Source organism: Crotalus tigris, unplaced genomic scaffold (genome assembly GCF_016545835.1).
Source record: "Crotalus tigris isolate CLP2741 ecotype Arizona unplaced genomic scaffold, ASM1654583v1 scf7180000018759.1681925, whole genome shotgun sequence".
In the NCBI taxonomy this organism is placed as follows: Eukaryota; Metazoa; Chordata; class Lepidosauria; order Squamata; family Viperidae; genus Crotalus; species Crotalus tigris.
This window is the reverse complement of record NW_024097185.1, coordinates 72,467-98,605: the sequence shown is the minus strand read 5'-3', so window position 1 is coordinate 98,605 and position 26,139 is coordinate 72,467. Positions and strand designations below refer to the sequence as shown.

At 35.5% G+C, this 26,139-nt stretch overlaps 2 protein-coding genes across 8 annotated transcripts in view; both read left to right on the top strand.

Moving 5' to 3' along the window:
- LOC120313650 (interleukin-1 receptor type 1-like) overlaps positions 1-4,298 on the top strand; it is a 36,844-nt gene extending 32,546 nt beyond the window's left edge. For all 5 annotated transcript variants that reach the window (XM_039355750.1, XM_039355751.1, XM_039355749.1 and 2 more), the window contains 2 exons: positions 1,378-1,542; positions 2,906-4,298. In XM_039355750.1, the coding sequence (XP_039211684.1) occupies positions 1,378-1,542; positions 2,906-3,297 (557 nt within the window). In that variant the 3' untranslated portion in view covers positions 3,298-4,298. The remainder of the gene's footprint in view (positions 1-1,377; positions 1,543-2,905) is intronic.
- A 2,102-nt stretch (positions 4,299-6,400) lies between these two features.
- LOC120313652 (interleukin-1 receptor-like 2) lies at positions 6,401-25,256 on the top strand. Of its 3 annotated transcripts, none has more exons than XM_039355754.1 (11): positions 6,401-7,112; positions 8,932-9,002; positions 10,586-10,820; positions 13,655-13,841; positions 15,815-15,977; positions 18,249-18,314; positions 18,503-18,626; positions 19,644-19,780; positions 21,062-21,190; positions 22,198-22,347; positions 23,251-25,256. In XM_039355754.1, the coding sequence occupies exons 2-11, from the start codon at positions 8,939-8,941 to the stop codon at positions 23,631-23,633; spliced, it is 1,638 nt and encodes a 545-aa protein (XP_039211688.1). In that variant the 5' UTR covers positions 6,401-7,112; positions 8,932-8,938; the 3' UTR covers positions 23,634-25,256. The 3 variants fall into 3 exon arrangements, with proteins under 3 accessions (XP_039211688.1, XP_039211687.1, XP_039211689.1); XM_039355753.1 differs by having other exon boundaries at positions 6,401-7,156; XM_039355755.1 differs by lacking the exon at positions 6,401-7,112 and adding an exon at positions 7,200-7,222.
- The last annotated feature ends 883 nt before the right edge of the window (positions 25,257-26,139 follow it).

The following is a 26,139-nucleotide window of genomic DNA, read 5'->3' as shown; positions in this document are numbered from 1 at the left end:
GTATGTGTACACTTTTGAGAGCAAGCAACTAAATTTCATTTTTAATGTGTGCCAATGTGCCCATAGTAAAAATGACAATAAAGGTTATCTGTCTGTCTGTCTGTCTGTCTGTCTGTCTGTCTGTCTATCTATCTATCTATCTATATCTTCTTATTACACATATATAAAAGATTTCTTATTCTTATTTTCTTATTATATATATATTTATATATATATAGAGAGAGATATAAAATCTCAAAATTATTCTTCCAAATATTGGAGAGTAAAAAAAAGGGAGCATTTTTTTTTTCAGTTGTGGTCATGTGAAAAAGCAATACCCTTTTGGTGTAAAATTTTGGGGAGATTAGTAACATCACTAAACAAAGGATTGAAATGTTAGCCTTACTGCATTTATTTATAGGAGTCGAACTTAGAAACAAAGAACTTATCTATTTCATTCATAGTTTAATAAAGAGAAAGAAATCAAGGTGAATGACAGAACTGGAATTCCTTGGTTGTCTTATCTACTGATTTTGTTTACAAGTAGAATTTTTGACCTATAGTTTTGAATTTTATGTATTTTTTTCTCAATTAAAAACAAAACAAAATGAAGAGGACAAGATTTAGACTTTTCCACACTCTAATCTCTTGTCTTGTGTGGTTAGGGAAGGGCAGAAAAATATAAGAAAATAAAACTTATATAAAATATTGTACTGTGTACTGATATCAATCAACTGATATAGTCTTTGTATATTACCTTGTAAACTCTGCAATACTTGCCCAGGCAGTCATTGGAAGTTAACACTGACTTAAAGGCATAAAATATTGATGATTTACATACTTACTTATTGCAGATATTTCTGTGCTCCAAAATGGCACTAAATGACATTAGTATTATGTCAGGAATGAAAGGAATGGAGAAAATTATTTGAATAGTTATACTTTGTTTAAGCTGTAGTCTGAAAAATGCGATACTGTATTGGATTTTCATTAGTGTCTTGGCTTTCCTGTAAAGAATTTTAGTTATAACATACATACAGCATTCTTACTTATTAGCTTTCTAACAACCCAGTAAACTAAGCCAAGATAGTGTTAATACTAGATTATTCAGGAAGCTTTAGTAAGTTTCAAATTTTGAAGTGCTGCTGGCCTGATGTTTTAATTCTGCTGTTTCAATTGCCAGGCTTAACCCATTCCAACCAGCCCAAAATTGACTTCCCAAATACCTGTAATCATTGATCTAATATTAATCTCCACAAGTTAGATGTCTTTTTATGTCTTTTAGCCAAATGTATTTATTGCCTTAGCTAGTAATTCAGGTACATGAAATGTAAATTTCTATAATAAATTATCCCTATAAATGTCTTGGTTAGAGTTGGTTTTTCTCTTTCCTTCTAGTTTCAGATGAAAAAGTCTATGATGCATATGTGTTATATCCTCACAATATATCAGGCTATGTATATTTGACTGAAAATTTTGTCTTCAAATTATTACCTGAAATCCTAGAAAAGCAGTGTGGCTATAAACTTTTTATTCTTGGAAGGGATGATGTGCCAGGGCAAGGTATGTAATTTTAATATCCGTGTTTAGAATTTGTAAATTGTTACTTAAATTGTAAATTGTAAATAATTGTTATTTACTCATAAGTAAATGCTTTGAAATGTTGATCTGGTGGCAGAGCTTGTATTATAGCATTTCTGATTGGGGTTTAAAACATGCTCTACTTTGAGAACAAATACAGTTGTGTCCCTTGGGGAATATATGGATAAGAAAGGATTCCAGTTACAATGAATTAGAACTTCATATACATTCAAGGATTAGGGCATAATTATTGGTGGAAAATGAGTTCTGTGGAAATGGATAGATTTCCAAAACTGTATTTGATAAAATAGAATTGACTTTAGTGAGACTACCCAGGGATAGTGCAGTTTACAAACAAAATTAGGAGTTATAATTTTCTTGCCATTGATTTAAAAATACCTGGACAATAAGAAGTTAAATTGTTGCACAAAAAGTATCTTGTGTTCATGAAAGTGATGGCTTGCCCTCATTGAAGCTAAATTATGAGTTCGCCCTAATTTGCAGGAAAGTTAGCAGCTTATGAGCAATGTTTGCCAATTTTGTATTCATCTGCAGTGATGATTTTCTAGGTAGATTTTCTTTAGACAGAATGACAATTTGCACAGATAATTCTTGTATCATTCTCAAAACTTTAGTTATCTTTGATTGATTCAATCTGGCTAGACAAACTTCCCATCTTCAATCTGTTGAGAACTTTGCCGAATGCTAGTACAGAAGGCCCAAAATGGAAATGGGAATATTGCTTATAAGACCAACATTGCATTATTTAGAATTGTATATACTGTAGTAAAAAAGATTAATAAATGATGTGGAGAAGGATAAAAGAATTAAGAGAGGACACTAGTCTGGTTGTGTCCCTTTCTTTTCCACACTATTGCTTAATTGTTTAAACAACATGTCTACCTGGAGAAATGTCTCCTAATGTCTTTGGGTGATTTTGAAAAAGTGTCATTAGAAATGACTAGCCTTGGAGACATCTGCCTTGTCTTTGTATTTGGGTTCTTTGTATGTTCTATCTGCTATGATATTTTTGGCCAGACAAGGAAAGTTAGATGTGATGCATTACTAGGTAATAATGGATTACTTATTTGTCTGTGTAGACTAGACAATATTTTTCAGAAGAAAGCAATTGCAAACCATTTCCATGTTGTTACCAAGAAAATTTGGGAGAGGTGTCCATGAAGTCATTAGGAATTGAGATGATTCAATTCAATTCAGTTCACTTCTTTAGATTCAAGAAACACTATCCATGTATATAAAATTAAACAATTTTTCTAATTGGTACCTGATTAAAATGTATGTCTTTCCTGGCCCATATTGATTCAGGTTTTTTTTTTATTTATAGCTGTCATTACTATTGTGGATAAAATGGTCAAACTAAGCAGAAGAGTGATCATTATTTTAATGCCAGATTTATATTGTGGTGGCATGCAGAGTTTGTTCTCTGAACAGGAACTTGCAGTCTACAGTGCTCTTATCCAGGAGGAAACCAAAGTTATACTGATTCAGCTAGACAAAATAAAAGATTTCAATAGTATGCCAGAATCCCTCAGATATCTTAAGCAAAAGCATGGCATACTCACATGGAGGGGAACTTTTACAGAAACCACTGAAATGGCAACTACAAGGTTTTGGAAGAATGTGAGATACCAGATGCCAGCCAGCCCAAGCACACTTTCTTCAGACTTGCATTTTTTGCCAATACATTTTCACTCTTCTCAGATATCAGATGGATGATGTCAAAAGCCACACCTGCAGTGTTTACCTGAAATCTATTCCAGTAGATCCTTATGGATACACAAACATGTGCACCTGCTAGAGATTGTTCCAAGTCTGAGATCAACAAAAACACAATTCAGAGCAGTATTTTCTGAAAGACCATTCACCGTGAGGTGCATGAGCTACTTGGGCAAGTGGCAAAATAATGTGAATGCTTGACACGAAGTTGAAATTGTTCTTGCATACTATTATTTTACATGCAAAATAAGTGAGTATGTAAGGAGCTATTTTTATATGAAAACTTTATATGAAAGAGTTTTAATCTAAACCCCAAGGGTTTGAGCAAAATAGTAAATACTGATCCAGCACTGAAGTTCATTATAGCTATTAGCAAGGATTTAATCCTTGTATCTCAAGCTTTTTAAGAGTGAGTTCTAGTCCTTCCTTTAACTGGTATCCTTCCTAGAATTTCCACTGAAAAACAGCCTTTATGGCTGTGAGTTGATGAGATTGGATATCCCAAGTGGGGTTCTTTGCTTTCTGCTTTTGAACAACTGTCTATACAATACTTGCTTGTATTTTTTGAAGTGGTTTGCCACTGCCTCAGGTTGAGAGAAAGTGACTGGCCAAAGTCACTTTGGCTTTGTGGCTAAGATGGGACTAGAACTCACAATCTCCTGATATCTAGCCGGATGCCTTAACAAATATACTACATTGGCTCTCATACTATTTTATGATAAAAGGGATCAAAACATGGTTCTGAGGCCTTGTGTCATGGGGTTGATTGGTGCCATGGGAGTTTTGCCTTTGTCAATTAATATATAACAGTTTAATTATTCTTGCCTGCTTAATTTTTTTTATAATTTTTAATTTTAAAATTTTAATTTTAACATTTTAATATTTATATACTATTTTGTATATTGATATTTTATTGTACATTGCTCAGTCTCTCCTTGAGGGAGATAAGTAATTCAGAAATGTGAAATATAAATATAAACAAATAAATAAATCTTATAACCACAAAATAAAGTTATTCCTATGAAATCTTTGTGACTTTGTTGGATAATGTGCTGCAACACTCACAAGTGACCTGAGAAAGGTACCTGAAGAATAAAATCAACTGACAAAGATATAAAAAAAATTAAAACCACCGTATCAGAGGCTTTTGAAAACCTGAATGAGAAAATACTATTATATGAAATTTTCATAAATAGTATCGTTATGTACTAAATTATGTATCCATCTGAAAAGATCTACAAGATTTTGGATACAAGAGACCTGTCAGTTGAAATCTTTGTCATTATTAATGCTCATCCCAATACTTTACATAAAAACTACTTCATGCTTTATGTGGACTTGATTCTAAAAATTCTTTGGTTGTGAAGAATGTGAGGGAGATAGGAGAATTTTTCCTGTGTTATTGTTTAAGCTGTGGTGTTGTCTTAGAAAAGGAGTAGAAGTGATCTGGTATAATAATTTTCAACATTTTGTATCTTAACCCTTTCTCCACATGCCTTATAGCACTCTCTAAGCCAGTGGTTCTCAACCTTTTTATACGGCGACCCCCGGTCACATGGACACAGCGCGCATGTGCGCTGCTGCCCCCATGCGCATGCGCGGCGGCACCCCGAGGGGGGGAAATGGCGGATGGCGTTGTTTGGCGACCCCCGTAAAATGGTCGTTTGACCCCAAATGGGGTCGCGACCCATAGGCTGAGAACCGCTGCTCTAAGCAGTAGTTAGAATGCAATATTGCAGGCTAACTTTGCTGACTTCCAGCAATTTGATCCTGACTGACTCAAGGTTAACTCAGCCTTCCATCCTTCTGAGGTTGGTAAAATGAGGATCCAAATTGTTGGAGGCAATACGCTGACTCTTTAAACCCCTTAGAGAAGACTGTAAAGCACTGTGAAGCGGTATATAAGTCTAAGCACTATTGCTATTGCTATATTGTAATATTTGGGCAACTGTTTATAATGATTTTATCTTGAGAGAATATCAGAAAAGTGCAAAAAAGCAACTGAAACAAATCCAAACCTTTACTGAAGAATAATCAGGAATTATAAAATTCACAGGAATTATGCTTGACATCCTGGCACCTCTAGGTAATCTAGGTAATCCTGGCAGATCTCCAAAACCTAAGCAGGCTCAATTTGTAAATCTTAAAAACATTTTGTAAAAAGGCAGTCAGAAAGTGCCTGCATCTATATAACTGCCAATACCATTGAGTAATTTAATTGTTACTAGTTTAATAAAAGTTAAGTTTAATTATTCAAATCAAATTGATTCCTGCAAATCTAATTGAAAGCAGAGATAATGTACACAGTGTGTTGGGAAAATTAGTTTTTGTAAAACAGCTTGTGGAAGATTCAGCTATCATAAACATCAAGCTAGTTTGGTGAAAACAGTCAGGCCAATGTTTATAAAAGGTCTTTGATTACTTTGTACAAAGAATTTGTCTGCAAAATGGACAAATTCCAAGCATATTTCATATCAGTCACCAAGCATTTTATCTACAATATCAATGAATGTGTCTATAGAGTCCAGGAAGGCATTTTGGAATCTTAAGAGCATCACAATATGCCATCAATTAGTTTTTAGGGAATACCTAGGCTTCCACTCTAGAACTGATTGACAATGCCACTTCATCGGAACACATATTCTTGGATCTAAAGTAATAGAATGGCAGCTATCTGGACGTCTGTTGGAAAAACGATCCAGTCGCTCTTACAGGGCTCCAAAATTTTCTCAGCAGCCTTGACGAGGGCTTCATTTTCCAGGAGGCCGAAGCAGACAAGTAGGTCGCTCTCCCAGATCTGACAGCGCAAAGGGGGAAGAAGAGAATCCAGTTGAAAGGGAGAGTGGGAGAAAAGACAGCGCTCGCAAGCCTAAACAGCTTAGTCAAGCAGGGGATCCAACAGGAACCTTCACAGTGCAGCATAATTATGAACTTCTGGCTACGCTCCACTTTCTTTATCAACGGATGTGCGGAATAGCTAGCATGGAACGAAACTGCTTACAATATTTCGGGATAATATGCGTTATTTAAGCGAAATAGACCGGTAGGGCTCCTGCGAAATTTTACCCTTCCCCCCCTCCCCCTGTTTTGCGCGCGTAATTTCTACTGCGCGCCAACTGACAGCCTTGCCCAGGGCTCGACTTGATCGCAAGGAAGGTGAGCTTCCTAGTGGAGTCGATTTGTTCGTTCCCGCCAAAGCCGCGACTGGGGGCCTCCTTCCGCCGCCACTTCTGCGCCGCTGCTCTGGGCCGGGCGGAGGCGGAGCGAGCCGCTGGAAAGAGGAGCCGCGGAAGTTGTTCGACCTTGGAGTGCAAGTGTATTATCCGAGGTTGCAACAGCAACTTCTGTGTGCGCAATATGGCGCAATTTCCCATCAAAGAACTCAGAAAAATGCTTTCCGTAACGTTAGGTGGCTCAGGAAAATCCTCCCCCCCCCAATCCAAATGTTGGGCAAAACGACCTTTTGCTTTCTTACTGCTATTTCTCGGTGCTCTCAAGTGCTTCGTCTCCGGCATTCAGAGCGAGGCTGAGATTCCTCTTCATTCCTGTTTTTCACCCCCGCCTTCCGGCCCGGCCCACTTTGCAGTCCTCCTGGTGGATCAAGCGCTCGCGTTTATGCCGCTCGAGGCGGCGCACTGGGCCGATCTTGGCAGGCTACTCAAAATCCGGAAGGTCGGTGCCAATTACCGTTTGGATGGGAGACAACCAGAAAATCACCCAGTGGAAGTCGAGAAATCACCCAAGAAGGAGGCAATGGCAAAACACTTCCTTTGTGTTACCTGAAAATCAGAGTGGACATACCCATGGAATTTACAGCTAAGTTCCACTTGAGGGAATCATCTTTTTATCCATCTTCATGGTACCTTAAGATTGTTCTTGTTCAGGACGTGTGTCTGAAATACTTGGGACTGGGAATCGAGGGGTGGTGAGTGGGGACTTTCAAACAATTGTTTATTTGTTTAAATTTATATGCGACCCATTTCATGTTCTGGTACACATCAGGAAGAAACTCCCAATCTTCTCCAAACGTACTGAGGGCGCCTTCAAGAGGATGGATGGGTGGATAGATGGATAAATAGATAGATGATACAGAGAGAGGGGGAGGGAGGGAGAGGGAGATTTAGCGCAAATCTTTTTTTCTGTTTCCGCAACACTGAATTTGTCTGTGCGCTGAGCTCAGATGCTTTCTTTACCAGGAAAACTGGTAGAGCGGGTTTAATAGGAAAAGAAGCAGCTGTTTCGCGCTCCCTCTTCTAGGTTTCTACCTCTTTCCTGAGGGTGCTGGTTTTGAGAGCTTCCTTCCGGAGGCAAAGTTTACCAGCAGAAAATCTATAGGTTTCTGTGTCTCCGAAAAGCTCTTTTTACAGAGATAAAGAATTATGCAAATCAGAGGGCAGTCATATTTTCCGCCCAAAATTAAAAAGCGAAAAGCGGTTCACCTACTCGGAAACAAGCATACGGATTGTTGTTTCAAAGTATTACCTGTCCTCTTGCATTTCCATATACAAGTTTTATGTAGAGTTATCAGGGCATTTCCGGGGGAAAATAAGACTACGGGGTTTCACCATAAATAGTCACCATTTAAAAAAAAACCTTATTTAGTGGCTTCCTTTTTTCTCAAGTTAGTAGATTTTAATATTATACATCAGTTTATCGTTATCTATCAAACGACAGCATAATAAACCACAGTATTTAGAAAATAGCTTTCACAATAGGCTACAATCCTATTGTGCTGTATTTATATAAATCCCTTTACTTTTGAAACATAAATAGATTTTCTTATACAGTAATGGGATTGCCTATTTTGCCAAAATAATTGCATAATTAGATATATTGGTATATTTTAAAATTCATAGGTTTTTATTTAAATAGACTGTGTTTCTAACTGATGTCTGAACATGGACATAATATTCCAGTTTTCTAGACAATTTGTACAAATTGTAGAAATGTGTCCAATTCATTTTAGGAGTATTGTACATTTTACCAGTAGTAGTGTATATTCTAGGAATGCAGGAGATTTGGCATTATCTATAAATCCTCTGTGATTAATAACTTTCAGCAAGTAGACAATATTTTAGTTTTAAATGAAACTAGGCACTAATAACGCTAGTTTGTTATATTACGTGAACATAAAATAACAGATAATAAAATATTATACATTCAAAACAGCAACATTTTAGTTAATTAACAGAGAGAGTAAATGTTTTGAATTGACTTACTTTTGAGCAGCTAGTAAAGATATGGGAGTTGGGCAGCTAGTATATTTAAATAAATTAATAATAATAAGCTGTAACTCTCTTTAATCATCAGGCAAATTATAACAGCTGAATTAAGACTCCATGTACTTTTGTAAGATACAATTTTGTATCTTTTTTGTTTAACTTTTTAAATCTTGAATAAATTCATTAAAAGGAAAAAATACTAAAAGAAAACATTTAAGTTCCCTGACAAAGTAAATTATCCAGAGATGTCTTACTTAATTCTGTTACTGGCATTTTTGGGGGATGTGTGTTTGTGTGGAGGGGAAAATGAAGAAACAGCAAGGTTTCTTGTAAATGATAAGAATTGAAAAGAGAAACGTATCAGCTATAGCTTGAATGTATTGAGTCTTTTGCTTCTTTCCTTTTTGTGCAGGTAAAACATGAAACCTGCTTTAGCTGATTACTGTATTCTAGTCCTCTCATTTATCTGTGTATTCAAATCAGGTGAGTTTCTTGTAAACAGCTTTTTCAAATACTCAGTGAATGTTCAGTCAGAAAAAAGGAATGATTGTATTTATGATAATTACCCTGGTTATTAGATGTAAGCTTTTACTTTTCTTTTAAAATTGATTTGAATTACAAACTCTGGTACAGTTGTATAAAATAAGTGTAAAATGAGCTATGCTATTTTTGTAAGCAGGGGTTTATTAAAGAGTTTATCTCAGTGTTTCTCAAACATGACAGTTTATAATACAGGGACTTCAACTCCTAAAATCCCCCAGCCAGCGTGGTAATTGAATTCCACACATTTTAAAATTGGCAAGTTTGAGAAACACAGGTCTAGCCAATAGAATCAATTTCAAAGTGGGTTTCTGATATGCTATTTCATGAAGAGAAAGGTAACTTTAGATTTGTGTTTAGATCCTTGTTGTAGTTAGCTTTGCAATGCTGACTTGATCTATTCTTTTTGCGCAGTTCTAATATACCACGGGCCACAAAGGAGTCATAATAGTGAATGAAATCTTTATGCGGAGGTTTCAGAGTGGTTTTGTGGCAGAATTAGGATTGTGATTACAGGTAGTCCTCGACTTATGACCACAACTGAGCCCAAACTTTCTGTAGTTAAGTGAGATATTTGTTAAGTGAATTTTGTCCCTTTTTATGATCTTTCTTGCCACACTGAATCATTGCAGTTGTTAAATTAGTAACACAGTTGTTAAGTGAATCTGGCTTCCCTATTGACTTTGCTTGTCAGAAGGTTGCAAAAGGTGATCACTTGGCCCTGGCACACTGCAAATGTCATAAACATGTGTCAGTTGCCAAGCATCTGAATTTTGATCGCATGACCGTGTAAGTCACTTTTTCCCATGTCATTGTGACTAAATGAACTGTGGTAAGTCAAGGACTACCTGTATAAGCACATTCATTGTAGCACTTTTTCATGCTTGAGATATTGAAGTGTTTATTAATATTTTTGAGAAAAATGGAAAAGCTTAACAGCATGGATCCCAGGCAAATTAAATTGAGGAAGTTTCTTTTTATAAAAGCCCTGATCTTTTTTTGTCTAAAAGCTGGATAAGATTCTCTGCTGCTCCATCCTAAATGTTGGGCAAGCAAAAGTGACTGTGTAGAAGTTAAGGGGATACAAAAATTTTCTTCAGTGGACTTTCTTAATTTATGTTGCAAGCTATAAATGATGGAAACTGCAAGTTTCAGTCATAAGCAAAATAAGACAAAGGCTAAAGTCCTATCACAACCTCCCTGAGAGAAAGGTCCATTGAATGAAATGTGACTTGCTTTTGAACAGCCATACTAAGTAGCTAAACTTGCATGTCAATAATTTGCAAAACAGAATACTACAAAAGCATTCCCCAAAAAAGTATCTGCAAAAAAAAAGTCTTGGAACATTAAGTATGAGTTTGTTTAGCCCAAGGGCTGCAACAGACTTTACAAGAGGTGCTTAGGATCTCCTACAAAGTGATCAAATCAATATGATTTGATTTTGCTGAAGAGTGTTTTTTTTTCCTAAATAGTGGATTTAGTGTATGTATAGTTTGAAACCCAATGATTTCCCCCTCTCCATGTAGAGAAATGTGTTGTCCAGGAAGATATTAGAAAGCAGAAGGTGTTTGAAGAAAACAATCCTTTTAGGCTTGACTGCCCATTGGACAGAATTCCAAACTCTACCCTGAACTGGTACATGAATGGAAATGGCACACCTTTAATTACACAGCCTCTTTCAAGAGTATTCCAAGAGAAAACCAGCCTCTGGTTTATCCCTGCCATAGCTCAAGATTCAGGATTGTATCAATGTATTATAAGGTAAGGAATTGTATTTACTGGTTCTGGGAGTGGAGGGGGTGGTTGTATTTTGGTACATCATTTGAAATTTAAACTGTAGTTGGAGTTATCCAAGCTTAGCAAGATATATACTAAAGAAGATACCAGGGTTTTTGTGCAAAAGTGCCACCTTATGTTCTGGCAAGGCTTCCTCAGAGCAAGGATTGAGAAGTGGGGATCACCTTGCAGTATTTATAATTGTGTAAAATTTGAATTTTGTGGGATTGATTCATGATTGAAGGGTCCTTGGGGATTATCAGTTAACTGGTGGTTAGTAATGGTGCCAGCTCTATTTTAATTGGTCTCCTTTAGTCTGTAGTGTATAGTGCAGTGGTTCTCAACCTTTTTAATGCCGTGACCCCCAACTTGTCGTAAGTCGAGGACTACTCAACTGGTGCAGCACCGTTTGCAGAATGGGACTTTTGGCGGGCTCAGCAGGGCAGAGACAGCCTGGACAATTCCTATTGGCTTTTGAAAGCCAATAGAATTAGACTCTATTCAAGAGAGTCTATTCTATTGGCTTTCAAAAGCCAATAGAATAAAAGGGAGTAGCACAGCTAAGGAAAAGGGGAAAAAATGGCGGACTGCATTGTTTGGCGACCCGCATGAAATGGTTGTTCGACCCCAAATGGGGTCCCGACCCACAGGTTGAGAACCACTGGTATAGTGTAAATCAGGCACTTGACTGTGTGTAGATCATAACAAAATTCCATCAATCTGTTGATGGCTCCTTTATTGGAGCACCAAAATTAGGGAAACAATTGATCACATAAACAACAGAAAAACCATAGCTTTCCTGTAGGTAGAAGATGCTTTTCTATAGGATTTTTTTTCAGCAGTCCCAGCACTTTCTATAGGCTAATGATATTTCATATAATTTTATTGTTGGCTATAAAGTCCTCAGGATTGTTGACAGCAATTTCTACAGGGGACAATAATTTAGCAATAACAGTAGCACTGAGACATATATATATCACTTAATAGTGCTTTACAACCCTTTCTAACCAGTTTACAGAGTCAGCATATCTCCCCCAACAACCTGGGTCCTCATTTACCCACTCGGAAGGATCGAAGGATGAGTCAACCTTAAGCCTGTCAGGATCGAACTGCTGGCAGTTGACAGAATTAGCCTGTAATACTCCATTCTAATCACTGAGCCACCATGACTCTTAGTTTATTGAGAATTTGAAATATACCCTTGCCAGATGTTTCTTTCTTGTTGGAAGGGCATTGTGCATTAGCACTGAGATGTTATAATATCAAACTGAGAAGTTTTGGGGAGATGACATTTGGAATATCAATACTATATTTCATGCTACCATCAAACCTTCTTTAAAATTGCATGACCACTCTTCTAAGTCTATGCTGCTTTTGACTAAATAAGTTTCTTGAAAAAAACCCACTGCATTCTTAATTCTGGTTGTAGGTTGATATGTTTTGTGCATGGGAACTTGTTCCATAAAATGGGTACCATAGCATATACTGGGTTGTACTTTTACTTGATCACTGCTAGTTCACCAGCAGAATGTAGAATTGGTCATCTCCACTTCATTGATGAACTATCTCATTCATCATTAGCACTGAGGGTTACACTCTGTTTTAACCTCCATACCTACTGCCGCAATCTTCTAATAGCTTTCCAACATTTCAGGGAAGTTAAAACATTTATTGTTCTTTTAGAAAAAAAAGAACTCATCTTGTAAATGAGGAACTTAAGCTTAAAGAAAACAGGAAAAGAACTATGCCTCTGATCTCTGAATCAGAAGATCCTCAGACTACAGATAAACGTCCATTCCCAGGCAAGAAATAAGCAACCCATACATAGAGGATGGACTTTAAATATAATGCAAAATTCCAGCACAGTCCCATCGTACTGCCAACTCAAATAATACTCCTTATTAAAAGTACTAGTTTGAATCAAGGAAGATGGCCCATTAAAAAAATACACTTTTGCCCTCTGCCTCCATCCATGGTTAAGGTAGTGAATTTGATAGTGGAAGGACTTAAAGTAATTTTATTTAAAATTTACATTCTTCCTAAATGATGAGCATTTTTCTCCAACAGCATTTGAGATACCCACAAATATTTTTTTGTCTATTTGTTTTTGTTTTTTTATTATATTTAAAGTCTTCCCGATTCCAAAACAACCTGGCACAGCTTATGTTTTAAAGCAGAGGTCCCCAACCCCTGGTCTGTGGACCAGTACCAGGCCGCACCATGCCAGCAATCGGTTCGCTCAAACAAGCAAAGCCCCATCCGCCAGATGCAGGCAGCACACAAAGCCATGCATCCTCTGGTCCGTGGAAAAGTCTCTCTCCACAGAACCGTTAAAAAATACACCTTATATTTTCATCTAACATACATCTTACATAGCCCACTTGCCTTCTGCCTCCATTCATGGCTAAAGTAATGAATTTGGTAGTGGATGGATGCAAAGTAATTTTATTCAAAATTTACATTCTTCCTCAACAATGAGCTTTTTTTGAATATTTTTTTTATCTATTTGCTTTTATTTTTTATTATATTTAAAGTCTTCCCAATTCCAAAGAAACCAGGCACAGCTTATGTTTTAAAGAACTAAAAATAACAATAAACAGAAAAAAATGTATATTTTGCATCCATTTTTATAGATATTGATCTAAATGGGAATGATTTTAACCTCAGACTTGGACTAAGTGATGATTCACTAGTTGCCTGGTTAATAGTTTTGTACATGGTGGTAATAATGAATAAGAAAATAAAAGACAAAGTTTTGACAGAAAATAGAATTGTACTGTACAAAAAAATAATTTTAACATTTTAATGTTTAATTATAGGAATTCAAAAAGATGTTATAAGTACAGCATCCCAATTGCAGTTCTCAATAACAGTGCTAGTCTTTGTTTTAACAAAGAATACTACCTTAAGCAAAATTTGTTTCCAAAAGCACCATCCAGGATTGTGTGTCATCAACTGAATGAATTTGGACAGGAAGTAGATTATTCGTCTATCCATTGGTATAAGGTACAGATCTTTTAAAATTCCTCCTTCTGTAATTTTTTTAACTGAGTGTTAATTGAATATTAACAATTATCCCGTGTGTTGCTTTTCCTTTGTAATACTGTATTAGCACAGTGGCAGGCAGGAGCTTTGAAGAAGTTAACAGCAGGTGAAATTATGATTCATTGCTCACTGAATTTAAAGACTGATTCCTTCAGTTTGAATTGCCTCTGCTGTGATCTTTCAAGGTCTGTGGACCACTTATATTCTGTATAATCCAGGTCAAAGAGCTGCTAAGAGGAAAGCTAGAAACAGAAGTTCTCCAAAAACACAAACATTGAGAATAATAAAAAAGAAAAATGAAAATTACATGCCTCTTTGTTCAAAATCAGTGTATTTGTATGTCTATAGAATAAAGGCCCACAAACTGAATTCAATTCTTGGTGACTACATGAAGAATACAACCTTCTCTGAGATATTCTTTCAATTGTCCACAATACCCTACACTCTCAATCTCTCTCTCTCTCTCTCTCTCTCTCTCTCTCTCTCTCTCTCTCTCTCTCTCTCTCTCTCTCTCTCTCACACACACACACACACACACACACACACACAGAATAAATCAGGTTAATAAATGTATGTAGTACATTTATATTGTTGTTAATTGCGAAGTCGTGTCCGACCCGTCGCGACCCCATGGACAACATTCCTCCAGGTCTTCCTGTCCTCTACCATCTTCTGGAGTCCATTTAAATTCACACCTACTGCTTCAGTGACTCCATCCAGCCATCTCATTCTCTGTCGTCCCCTTCTTCTATTGCCCTCAATCTTTCCCAGCATTAGGCTCTTCTCCAGTGAATCCTTCCTTCTCATTAGGTGGCCAAAGTACTTGAGTTTCAACTTCAGGATCTGGCCTTCTAAAGAGCAGTCGGGGTTGATCTCTTCTAGGACTGACCGGTTTGAACGCCTTGCAGTCCAAGGGACTCGCAGGAGTCTTCTCCAGCACCACAGTTCAAAGGCCTCAATTCTTTTGCGCTCAGCCTTTCTTATGGTCCAACTTTCACAGCCATACATTGCAACTGGGAAAACCATGGCCTGGACTATGCGTACTTTTGTTGGCAGGGTGATGTCTCTGCTTTTTAGAGTACATTTATATGCTATCGTAGTGTTTTAACATAGCATCTGAGAATTTTATATATTATTTATGTATTCTTGTAAGACGGACAGAGCAATTTGAACGAGTACATTTATATGCTATCGTTCAAATTGCTCTGTCCGTCTTACAAGAATACATAAATAATATATAAAATTCTCAGATGCTATGTTAAAACACTACAGCTTCTAGCACTCTAAAAGTCCCAAGTAAACTGTTTTAAGCCCTTTCCTAAGCTGTAAAAAGGAATGTGCTAGCCTCAACACCGGTAATAGTAACATTTCATACTATGTATGATTCCTATCACAAAAAGGCCATCTCTCCCTCCCTCCCTCCCTCTCATTTGACTTTGAATGCCCCCTTAAAGCAAAACACCTTGCATTGAACTCAGAAGGCAAGTGGCAATTAATATTGTTGTTTCAACATAAGGGTCTTCCAATGCCACTTGTTACCTTTGCTGCCGCCTTCTTGACCAGCTGCAATTTCTGACAACCTTCTGTGGTTACCCTACTAATAACACATTTTAGAAACCAAATCTTGAGGTTATTTGCACATGTATCACTAAAAGCAAGTTTCCTGTTCTAGGCAGAGACATAATCAGTTAATCATCAAAAGCTGGGGAAAGGCTCCACTTACCACTGTTATTATCTGGATGTCCAGTAACCCAGATTATGAACAAAGAACAGCTAAGTGCATGTATGTGGAGATACATATACACAGAGTAATCAAATTTATATACTGATAAGTATGTATGGGTGTGATTGGCAGGCCTATTGAAGTATGCTACAATTTAAGGACAATTTTTCCCCTTTTTGTCATTAAAAATGTTTTACTTTATTATATTTAGGAATGTAAGCCAATACAAGGAGAACGATTTGAGTTCTTCAGAAACCATCTTATTATGAAAGATATAAAAAAAGATGATGGGGGAAAATATGTATGCAAAGGAACCTATACTTTTAAGGGAAATAAATACAATTTTTCAAATAGTATTTTGGTGACATTATTAGGTAAGTATTTGTGTTATTGTAATTTCCTCCTATATTATGTGGACAGCTAATGTTTTCCACTCTTTTTTCTGTCTGCTTACTTATATTTATTTTACCATATTTCAAAAGAGATTTAATGCCATTTTCAAAATGATCATGTTATATATTCATCTCTATCTAGCAATTGGGACACGTGTTGTGCCATTGTTATTATACACATAATCTCAAACAACATTTAATATTCCAAATGTCCTTTTAATCAATGTTAGTGTATATAATGAATGCAACTGCAGGGGAGAATTCAAAATTAAATATCGTTTACAACAGATTAATCCTTTTTTATTACAATTTAAAGTATTAGAAGTTCAATTGTCATGCCAGCATGAACATTGTTTAAATAAAAATTAGTTGGTTCTTTTTATAATCTTTGAGATAATAATGTATTTAGATAAATCAAGCTTTATCATAGGTGTTACCTTCTGTTGCTCTGGTTGAGGATGGGGAATTACAACAATTAGGCATCCTGGATTATTGTTTGTAAAATTTGGTTTTAATTTTTGTATGCCACCTAACATTGTTTTGAGATGGGTGACCATATAATTATATCTATATTTGTATATACACACACAGTTTATATACACCATATACACAGTGTGGTGGTAGTGTGTGGTGTATGTGTGTAAATTATCAGCAATGCAAACAATAGTTCCATGTTCCAAACATACTTCTAATACAAAGGGTTTTTACAATCTCTCCATTTGTTGTAAAACCTATGCTCTTGCACTGAATAATATGAAGAAGCTGATTTGTTTAATGCCTTAGGGATAGTAGTTTAGGGGCAAGCACTGTTATCTATTTAAATATTGGAAATAACAGTACTGACTCTTCTATCAGTCTGCCCTTCATTAGGTTTATTTATTTATTTATTTATGAGACTTATATACCGCTTTAAGTGCAAGCACTCTCTAAGCGGTGTATACCAGTAAGCAATGTATATATATATATATATTTACATTGCCCCCAACAATCTGGGTCCTCATTTTACCTACCCCGGAAGGATGGAAGGCTGAGTCAACCTTGAGCCGGTGAGATTTGAACCGCTGACCTGCTGAACACAGTCAGCTAAAGTGGCCTGCAGTATTGCACTCTAACTGCTGCGCCACCTTGGCTCTTTTATAATAGGTTATAGCAATAGCACTTACTTATATACCACTTTACAGTGCTTTACAGCCCTCTCTAAGTGGTTTACAGAATCAGCATATTGCCCCCAACAATCTGGGTCCTTATTTTACCGACCTCAGAAGGATGGAAGGCTGAATCAACCTTGAGCCGATGAAACTCAAACTGCCGAACTGCTGGCAGCCGGCAGTCAGCAGAATCAGCCTGCAGTACTGCATTCTAACCACTGTGCCACCTCAGCTCAAAGGGAAAGAAAGTAGTGACGGCTATTAAATCAGCCTTGTTAAAAGACTAAATCCATTATGATATTCCTGAGCTGCATCTAAACTGTTCACACATCAAAATGATTCATAAGAATTGCTTTAGGCCATAGGCATCTCCTACTAACCACAGTGACACCAATGTGACATTAGGATGGCACAATGCCATTTTCACCATTTCCTACTTCCGTTGTGATATCAAGTGCATGTTCAATAGGATAGAGGCAGAGTTTGCAATGCTATGTTTCTTTTGTCACCTGCTCCATTGTGTTATCATTAGTTTGGACTTCAGAGAAGCACAGCCCCCCTTTGCTAATCAATAAAGTAGTTTCTCTTTTTAAAGATTTCTTCACAAGAATTGCAGGAAAGTTGCAATAAGGCTGATTTTTTAAATCTGGAAAAAGATGGGCTTCTTCAGTAAATGGCAGTGAGATACAGTACTTGCTGAAATTCCAAAGCTGTCTTATGAATCATTTTCATAAGCATTGTAGTCCCAATATTCATCTGGATAGTATTTAAAATTGTTTTTTGGGGCCTGAATGTCTTTTGTCTTTTCTTCCTTCTCTATTCCTTTTGTCATGTGATACGTTTTTTAAAAAATATATTTTATTTTTTTAAGTTACTGTATGAAAGCCACTGGGATGTTTTTTGGAATAAAAATGCTACAGATATTGAATTTATATATACCAAGCTATCTGTGGGTTTATGTACATCTAAGAGAATCTTTGTAATGTGTTTTGACATTCTAAAACTTACATAAAAATTTTTTGGCCTAAATGAATCTAAATATGTGACCTTTGCATATGTTTGAATTTATAACATAAAGGCTTATATATGATTTTTTTTCTGTCAGAAAAAAAAGAGAGGAAAAGACCTGAGATTCTGTACCCTATAAACAATACTATTGAAGCTGATATTGGTAAGTTCTCTGCCATTATATTATTATTATTAGTATTATTAACAATAAAACTTGTGATCATTTTCAGTCTGTACACATTTAAATCTCAATGATGCAATGGCATCCAGAGTGGGTGAGAAGAAAAAAATGATATTTACTTATTAATATAGTTATTTAAAAAAATACTATTTTCTAATATTGATTTTTAGGATCCAGTGTCTTTACAGAGTGTAATGTATCAAGTTTCAAAGACACTTTTATTTCTATATCCTGGAGAGTCAATAATACACTAGTTGACGATCTCTTTAAAGGTAGAATTCAAGAAGGAAATCAGTAAGTATGATATATATTTTAATGCATAAAATAATCAAGTACAATTTATTTTCCTTTTGCAATAGAGTTAATGCTCATACATTAATTAACTGCTGCAAAGACAAACTTCAACAACTTTGACAAACCACACAATGATTACTTCAGAATATTTTGTATTATAGACTATTGAATATGAGGGTGAAGGTTCATTCTCCAAGCTTGTGGGTTGGTTTCTGAATGTTTCATTACTAGGCTAGATACAGCAGACTTTGGGGGATGTCAACATCAGTGTTCTTCTGTTCATAAGGGCTTCAGTTGTGGGTGTTTCAAGTGAGGGTCTTGTGATGGGGAGGTTACATCAGGTCAGGGTTATTGGGAGGTGAACTGCTGTTGAGGGAAGGGAGCTTGCGTGGATTGGTTGAGAGTCAGTGCTGTCTTTGATTGGCTTTGTGGTTGATTTCGATTTTGAGGGTTTGTAGGCTGGTTGTAGATCGATGTGTCTGTTGATGGAATTGTTTATGGAGTGTCAGGCTTTCATGAACTCAAAAGCGTGACGGGTGGTAGCATTGACACACCCACACCTGAAGTCCTTATGAAAAGAAGAACATTGACACTGACATCCCCTAAATTCTGCTGAAGATGTTACCTAGCCTGGTAACAAAATGTTTGGAAACCAACCCCCAAGCTCAGAGAACGAACCTTCACCCTCATCCTATATCTGAGCTACAGATGATCACCACTATTACTATTGAATATTCTGTCTATTGTATCAGTAATGAAATTCAGACAGAACATCTTTGCAATTAACCACATAAGGCATAAGCAGTTTGAATGGGCACTGTATACGGCATAGCACGTATGATATCAATTCTTGGCACATGTGAAACAGTCCAAAGAGTAGATGATATACAGTAGGTAGTCTTTCTGGCATAAAACATTGAGATTTTGAACCTGAATCTTTACGCTGAATAAATACACGACAATTCTTTACAGCCTAACTTAAATCTGAACTTCTAATATACTTCAATTTTAATACAGAACAAGTATTCCAAAGGAAGGAACAGAGATTTTTACGGTGTCTCTGAACATTACAGAGTTGAAAAATGAAGATTATGATCAGCACTTTATTTGCCATGCAGGGGAAGTTGCAGCATACATCAAAATACAGCGTCCAAGTATGCCATTTTATATGTGATATCTAAATGAGTCTTACTGTGAAGAATGCAAATCTAGAACAGAAGAAAGGGAAAAGATATAACTACAAATAATGAAATATTGCTGCAGCATTTCAGCCTCTGAAATATTGAATATGGAAGTGAGAAATAGAATGAAATGGAGACATTCTGTGCATTTATTGGAAAGCAAGCCACACAAGTTTGTTATAAAATGTGTTCTGGTATGCGTAGAATTTCAACCTTAGGGAATTCTATTCAATTCAAGTTGTACTTAAATTGCTTGGATTACACCCAAAGGCTTAAAATGTGTTTCCTTTTTTTCATTTAGACTGCTGTAATTTTACCACATAGAATATAGCAAACACATCAAACCAAAGCAGGGATAAAAATGGGAAGTCTTCTAAGTTACAGGTAGTCCTTGACTTATGACCACAACTGAGTCCAAAATTTCTGTTGCTAAGTAAGACAGTTGTTAAGTGAATTTTCCTCCATTTTGCAATCTTTCTTGCCACAGTTGTCAAGTGAATCACTGCAGTTATTAAATTAATCACACAGTTGTTAAGTGAATCTGGCTTCCCCATTGACTTTGCTTGTCAGAAGGTCACAAAAGGGGATCATATAATCCACTTTAACTGTCATAAATATGATCCATTTGCCAAGCATCTGAATTTTGAGCACGTGAGCCTGGGGATGCTGCAACATCCTAATATTTAATGATTTTAAATTTGTAGAAAACTGAATCTGGATTAGCCCTTTGATACAAATATATTTTCTGGTTGGCCAATAAATGAACTGTTTTAAGTCAAGGACTACCTGTACTAAGATCTTAAAGGAGCTGTCCTGAATGAATGCCAGTGACTGCAACTCAAAGAGTGATGGAATACGATGCCAAAGTTCCCTTGTTCCTTTCATAGATTAGATTAAAGGCATTAGCAGAGTAGAAAGGGGTGATATTTCCTCTGTGTAAAATACTGCTGATTTTGTGTTCGATGTAATTTAAGACCATATAGAATCCTAATATTTAATGACTTTAAATTTGTAGAAAACTGAATCTGGATTAGCCCTTTGATACAAATATATTTTCTGGTTGGCCAATACCACAATTACTTTCCTTAACATACCACACATGATTTTTATCTCATCTTCTTTGAACTAGAAATCAAGACAATAATACTTCCTGAGGAAAGACAAATTTGGCTCAGTGATTTCCAAATGCTAATCATTATTCTAACCATTTCATGGAATACTCATTTAATGTAACTATTTTTTTTTCTGATTTAGCCAAAAACCATACAGCTTTTGTTTTGTTGATATTTCTACTGATTATACCTGTATTAATCTGCATCTTGTTCAAGATTGAAATTGTCCTTTGGTATCGGAAATCATGTCGCTCTTTTCTTCATAAAAAAGGTAACACTGTTTGTAAAGTCATATTGATTTATTACATATCATCAAGTCAGTATTGACTCTTAGATATCATATAGATAGTTTTTCTCCATGACTATCTGACCGCAGCCTGGTCATTTAGATCTTCCAGTAGTGACTCATAATTGCTATACCTGAGTCCATCCACCTTATTGCTGTATGTTGCTGTCTTCTTCTTCTTTCCATCCTCTTTTTCCAGACTTGGAGTCTTTTCCTGAGACTAGGTCTTTGTTGTAATATGACCAAAGTAGGGTAACTTGAAGCTGTTCATTTGTACCTCAAGTGAAAATTCCTTGGACTGAAAAAAACATGCTGACAAATAAATAATTGTGGTTAAACATGGTTGATAGCCATAACTTCTGAAGATAGGAAAGATGACAGGGCAAGTTCTAACTTCTGAAATCTTTTTAATAATGATGATGATAATCAGTGATTATTGGGACATTGGGTATCATACTAAAAGTCTTGGACAGCACTTTAAAAAAATCCCTGCATTGACAACATGTTCCATCAGTCATTTACAAAAGCCACACTGTTTGGATGCACATTTATACTAGGTGATACATTATGATATCGTAAGTTAGGAAAAACTCAATGCATATGAAGACCAATAGCAGCTGAAGAACTGATAATTGCAATTTAACATTTTGTATATAACGGTTATTTAAAATGTTATAGGAATTGCTATTTCTTTGTAATTCATTTCTATTGCACTGCTCAAGCTCTGAGCATTGACAAGTTTAAGATATTAGACTTCAACTCCCAGTATTTCTCAGCTTAAACTTGAGAGTCTTGCAAGTTAAAGTCCACACATCTTAAAATTGCCATAGTTGAGAAACACTGATATAGATGCCCATTTGTTACATTCATCAGTCATCCGATATAAAACCAGACATGGTTTGTTCTGGAATAAATCCTACTTGCAGCCGTTTCATGTATTGGGGATGGAGGTTGTTAATAATTTCTGAAGCAGTTTTGTCTTATATTGTCAGTTTCAGATGGAAAAATCTATGATGCATATGTGTTATATCCAAAAATCAGCAGCCAAGTTGACTTTGTACTGAAAGTACTTCCTGATGTTCTGGAAAAACAGTATGGATACAGTCTCTTTATACCCGGCAGGGATGATTTGCCAGGAAAAGGTAAAATGTAACTTTCAGTCTGATGTTCCTTATTTACTATTTATTTTATTTTTATGTATTGAATTTTGAGACTGCCCATCTCACTGACAGCAGCTATACAAATTGTCAAGTGGTCTATGCACATAGTCAGATACAATGGAAATAATTATTTAGGTAGTCCAAAATCTTAAAGTTCTTTTCAATTCATGCAGCATTTTATACCATATGAAAACAAAGGCAGATTTTTTTTTTTTAAAAAATGGGGATGATGGGCAGAATGATTAAAGAAGGAACATTTCTGCTACTAAAAAGTGGGTAAATTTTATGTTATTTGTTAATATAAATATTAAATAATCATAGTGACATACAAAGTAAGCATATATAAAGCAATAAAAACATGCACATAATAATAAACAAAAAATAGCCCTTGATATTCTTAACTTCTTTTTTTTACTTAAGTAACATAAAGTTCTCTACAATTAAGATCAAATTTTAGTCAACTAATATTTGAAAGCAGCATGAAAGTGTTAAGTTTACAAATGAGAAATGATTTTAATATAATCATTAAGCCATTTTTACAGTAGAATCTTATGTAACATAATAAAATAATCCATTCTTATTACTATAAAACTAGATACTAAACTAAACTGTGGGTGAAGTGCTAATATAACTATTTTTCCTTTACAATAAATTTGTACATGCATATCTGAGTAAAGAAAATAACAATAATAAACCCTGTATTTTCTGTTTTATATTTTTTAAGAAGGCTATATTTCAGGCACCAGTATTATAGAAATTATCTTAATTCTAGGCTTTGTTTTTGGTCCATTATTGTGTCATTTGAAATCCATGTGTATTCAAAACAAGAGAATATGTTTGTGGATATTAACATCTGATGCAATCTTTATCTGTGGTGATTTATAGCATTAGTCAACGTTGTTGATGAAGCCATTGGGCAAAGCAGGAGGCTGATAATGATTCTAGTACCTGGGTTGTCCAGCTCAGAAGAAGCTCCTGAGCAGAATATAGCAGTGTATCACGCTCTTATACCCGATGGAATGAAAACTATCCTGATCGAAATGAATAAGATAAAGGATTACAGCCACATGCCAGAGTCCATTAGATACATCAAGCAAAAGCAGGGAGCTATCAGATGGAAAGGGGACATCACAAAGAAAGACTCTTCTTCTGCAAATAGTTCCTTCTGGAAAAAGGTCAGATATCGAATGCCACCAGAACATCAAGTCTTCCAAGAACTAGCTTTGATGCCAGTTCCTTGCAGTATCTCCCAGATGATAGAAGCATAGTCTTGAATTTATTTCAGAATCCCTCTGGAAGGATGTTTGCATTGAGGCTGATGCAACATGTGCTGTGTGGAGGAGATGGACTCCTAAATTTACATGTCATGTTTGAACTGATTTTCTTTCTTATTCACCAGATTAAGGTAATTTAATGGTACTCCAGCAAAACAAACTGTTCAGCATTTTCATTTGTGTTTTTAAAAAATGTAATGCGAAGAGGGATTTTTTTGATAAAGAATTCTTGCTTACAACTTTGATACAAATACCCAGGATTTACTGACCAATTTTATATCACCCTGTTAGTTTTGGATACTCATTTTTAAAATATGCTTTTCATTATTTTTACTTTATAGTATATTGTTTATATATTCTAGATTTTCATAAGCATTTTATAGTTTTTTTTATTTTTGATGTATCTTTTAAATGACCGGACCCCACCCTCTTTATGTTGGTCAGTGTCTCAAATATTTCATTTTGACTTGCTCAGTTTTTTAATACATTTTTTGAGGTTTCTCATTTTCAAGAGAGAAAATTCACATGTGCACACAAACACATGTGGGAGGTTGCATTTCCACTGACATCATGCTTTTCAACCTTTGCTCCCTTTAGTGAAGACTAAATAATGAGTTAGATAAGCTGTTGATATAGTTCAGCCCTATTTTTGCAGACTGTTTTTGCAGCTATACCACAAAATAGGTTTGGAGGCCTGAAATGTTTTGAATTCCCTGTCATTAATATTCCCTTTCATTAGCTGTATAAAGCATTAGAAAGAGGCCCTACACCTTCAAACCTTCTGAAAAGAACTACATAAGCTGGAAACAGAGGCATTTGCAATTTGAAGAGAGATGCTTCCTTACACTCCTGTGCGGCATAAAGCACCTCTTTGGGCTGCCTTGCACAATTGTAGTCACTGTCTGATGCGCAAAATGATTGGGCTATTTTGGGCATATCCTCAACAGCTGCAAAATGCCATTTTGTTTGAAACAGACCATTTTTATGAGTTCTTCTTATATAAGATATAAATAGTTGACCATATCAATATCAACCCTGCGTTTTAAGCACTCAGTGTTCTTATTTAATATACATTTAAATTTTTAACACAGCTGGAAGTTTTAACAGTATATTTGCAACATGCTCTTTTTTTGTTTGTAAATATATTGTAATGTGTATATATTGTTTTTATGATGTGAACTGTCTAGAATTGATTAAAACCATATGGTGCCTAAATCAATACTATTTCTTCTTCTAGGCAGAAATGTTTATGTGTTTACTATAGAGTGACAAATGTGCTCACATTAGGAATAAGCTATACTGCAACCTAATCAATTTGCTATTAATATATCCTCAAAATATAATTTTTCCAAATAAAAATAGAGGTGAATTTTTTAAAAATTATTTTAGTGATAACTCAAATTAGTGATCTACACATTGGTTATAAATTAAAACATTAGAATGTAATATCATTTACATTTGCCAATATATTGAAGTAGAAGAAATTAGACAGAATTAAATAATGTGTATAATGAAGCAATGAATAGACAATAATTTTTGTTTAAGCCAAAGATGGTTGTAAAAGATGAAAAAGTCTTGATACCATGGTGAACAAAATTACAACAAAGTATTGCTTAATTGACTCTTTTTTTATACACATTTTATTGGTTTTTTTAATTTTAACATCAAAGTGCTCAGGAGATGGACTCCTAAATTTACATGTCATGTTTGAACTGATTTTCTTTCTTATTCACCAGATTAAGGTAATTTAATGGTACTCCAACAAAACAAACTGTTCAGCATTTTCATTTGTGTTTTTAAAAAATGTAATGCGAAGAGGGATTTTTTGATAAAGAATTCTTGCTTACAACTTTGGTACAAATACCCAGGATTTACTGACCAATTTTATATCACCCTGTTAGTTTTGGATACCAATCCTGCCTCAATATATATCTCCAGGCTCTGGGCAGCAGCACTCAAAATTCATCCGATGATGACCTGTTCCAATAAACTAGATTTCTTGACCATCTAGTTTACCATGTTATTAAAGTGCTTTGTTACTTGGTAGATCCAGTTTTCCACATACTCACCTTTTACGCTCTCCTGCAACCATGTAATTCTCCTACCACTTCTTTTAGATTCTTTTTTTTAAAATATGCTTTTCGTTGTTTTTACCTTATAGTATATTGTTTATATTTTCTAGATTTTCATAAGCATTTTACAGGTTTTTATTTTTATTTTTGATGTATCCTTTAAATGACTGGACCCCACTCTCTTTATGTTGGTCAGTGTCTCAAATATTTCATTTTGACTTGCTCAGTTTTTTAATTCATTTTTCTCATTTTCAAGAGAGAAAACTCACATGTGCACACATACACATGTGGGAGGTAGCATTTCTGCTGGCATTTTGCTTTTGAACCTCTATGTCCCTTAGTGAAGACTAAGTAATGAGTTAGATAAGCCGTTGATATAATCCAGTCCTGTTTTTGCAGACTGCTTGGCAGTTTGAAATATTTTGAAT

What these genes read in the sequence shown, in the direction of transcription:
- LOC120313652 (XM_039355754.1), top strand. Translation starts at nt 8,939, where the DNA reads ATGAAACCTGCTTTAGCTGATTACTGTATTCTAGTCCTCTCATTTATC. An exon ending in AGAATTCAAGAAGGAAATCA is followed by an intron (nt 18,627 to 19,643) that starts GTAAGTATGATA and finishes ATTTTAATACAG; the next exon opens with AACAAGTATTCCAAAGGAAG. An exon ending in GGATGATTTGCCAGGAAAAG is followed by an intron (nt 22,348 to 23,250) that starts GTAAAATGTAAC and finishes GGTGATTTATAG; the next exon opens with CATTAGTCAACGTTGTTGAT.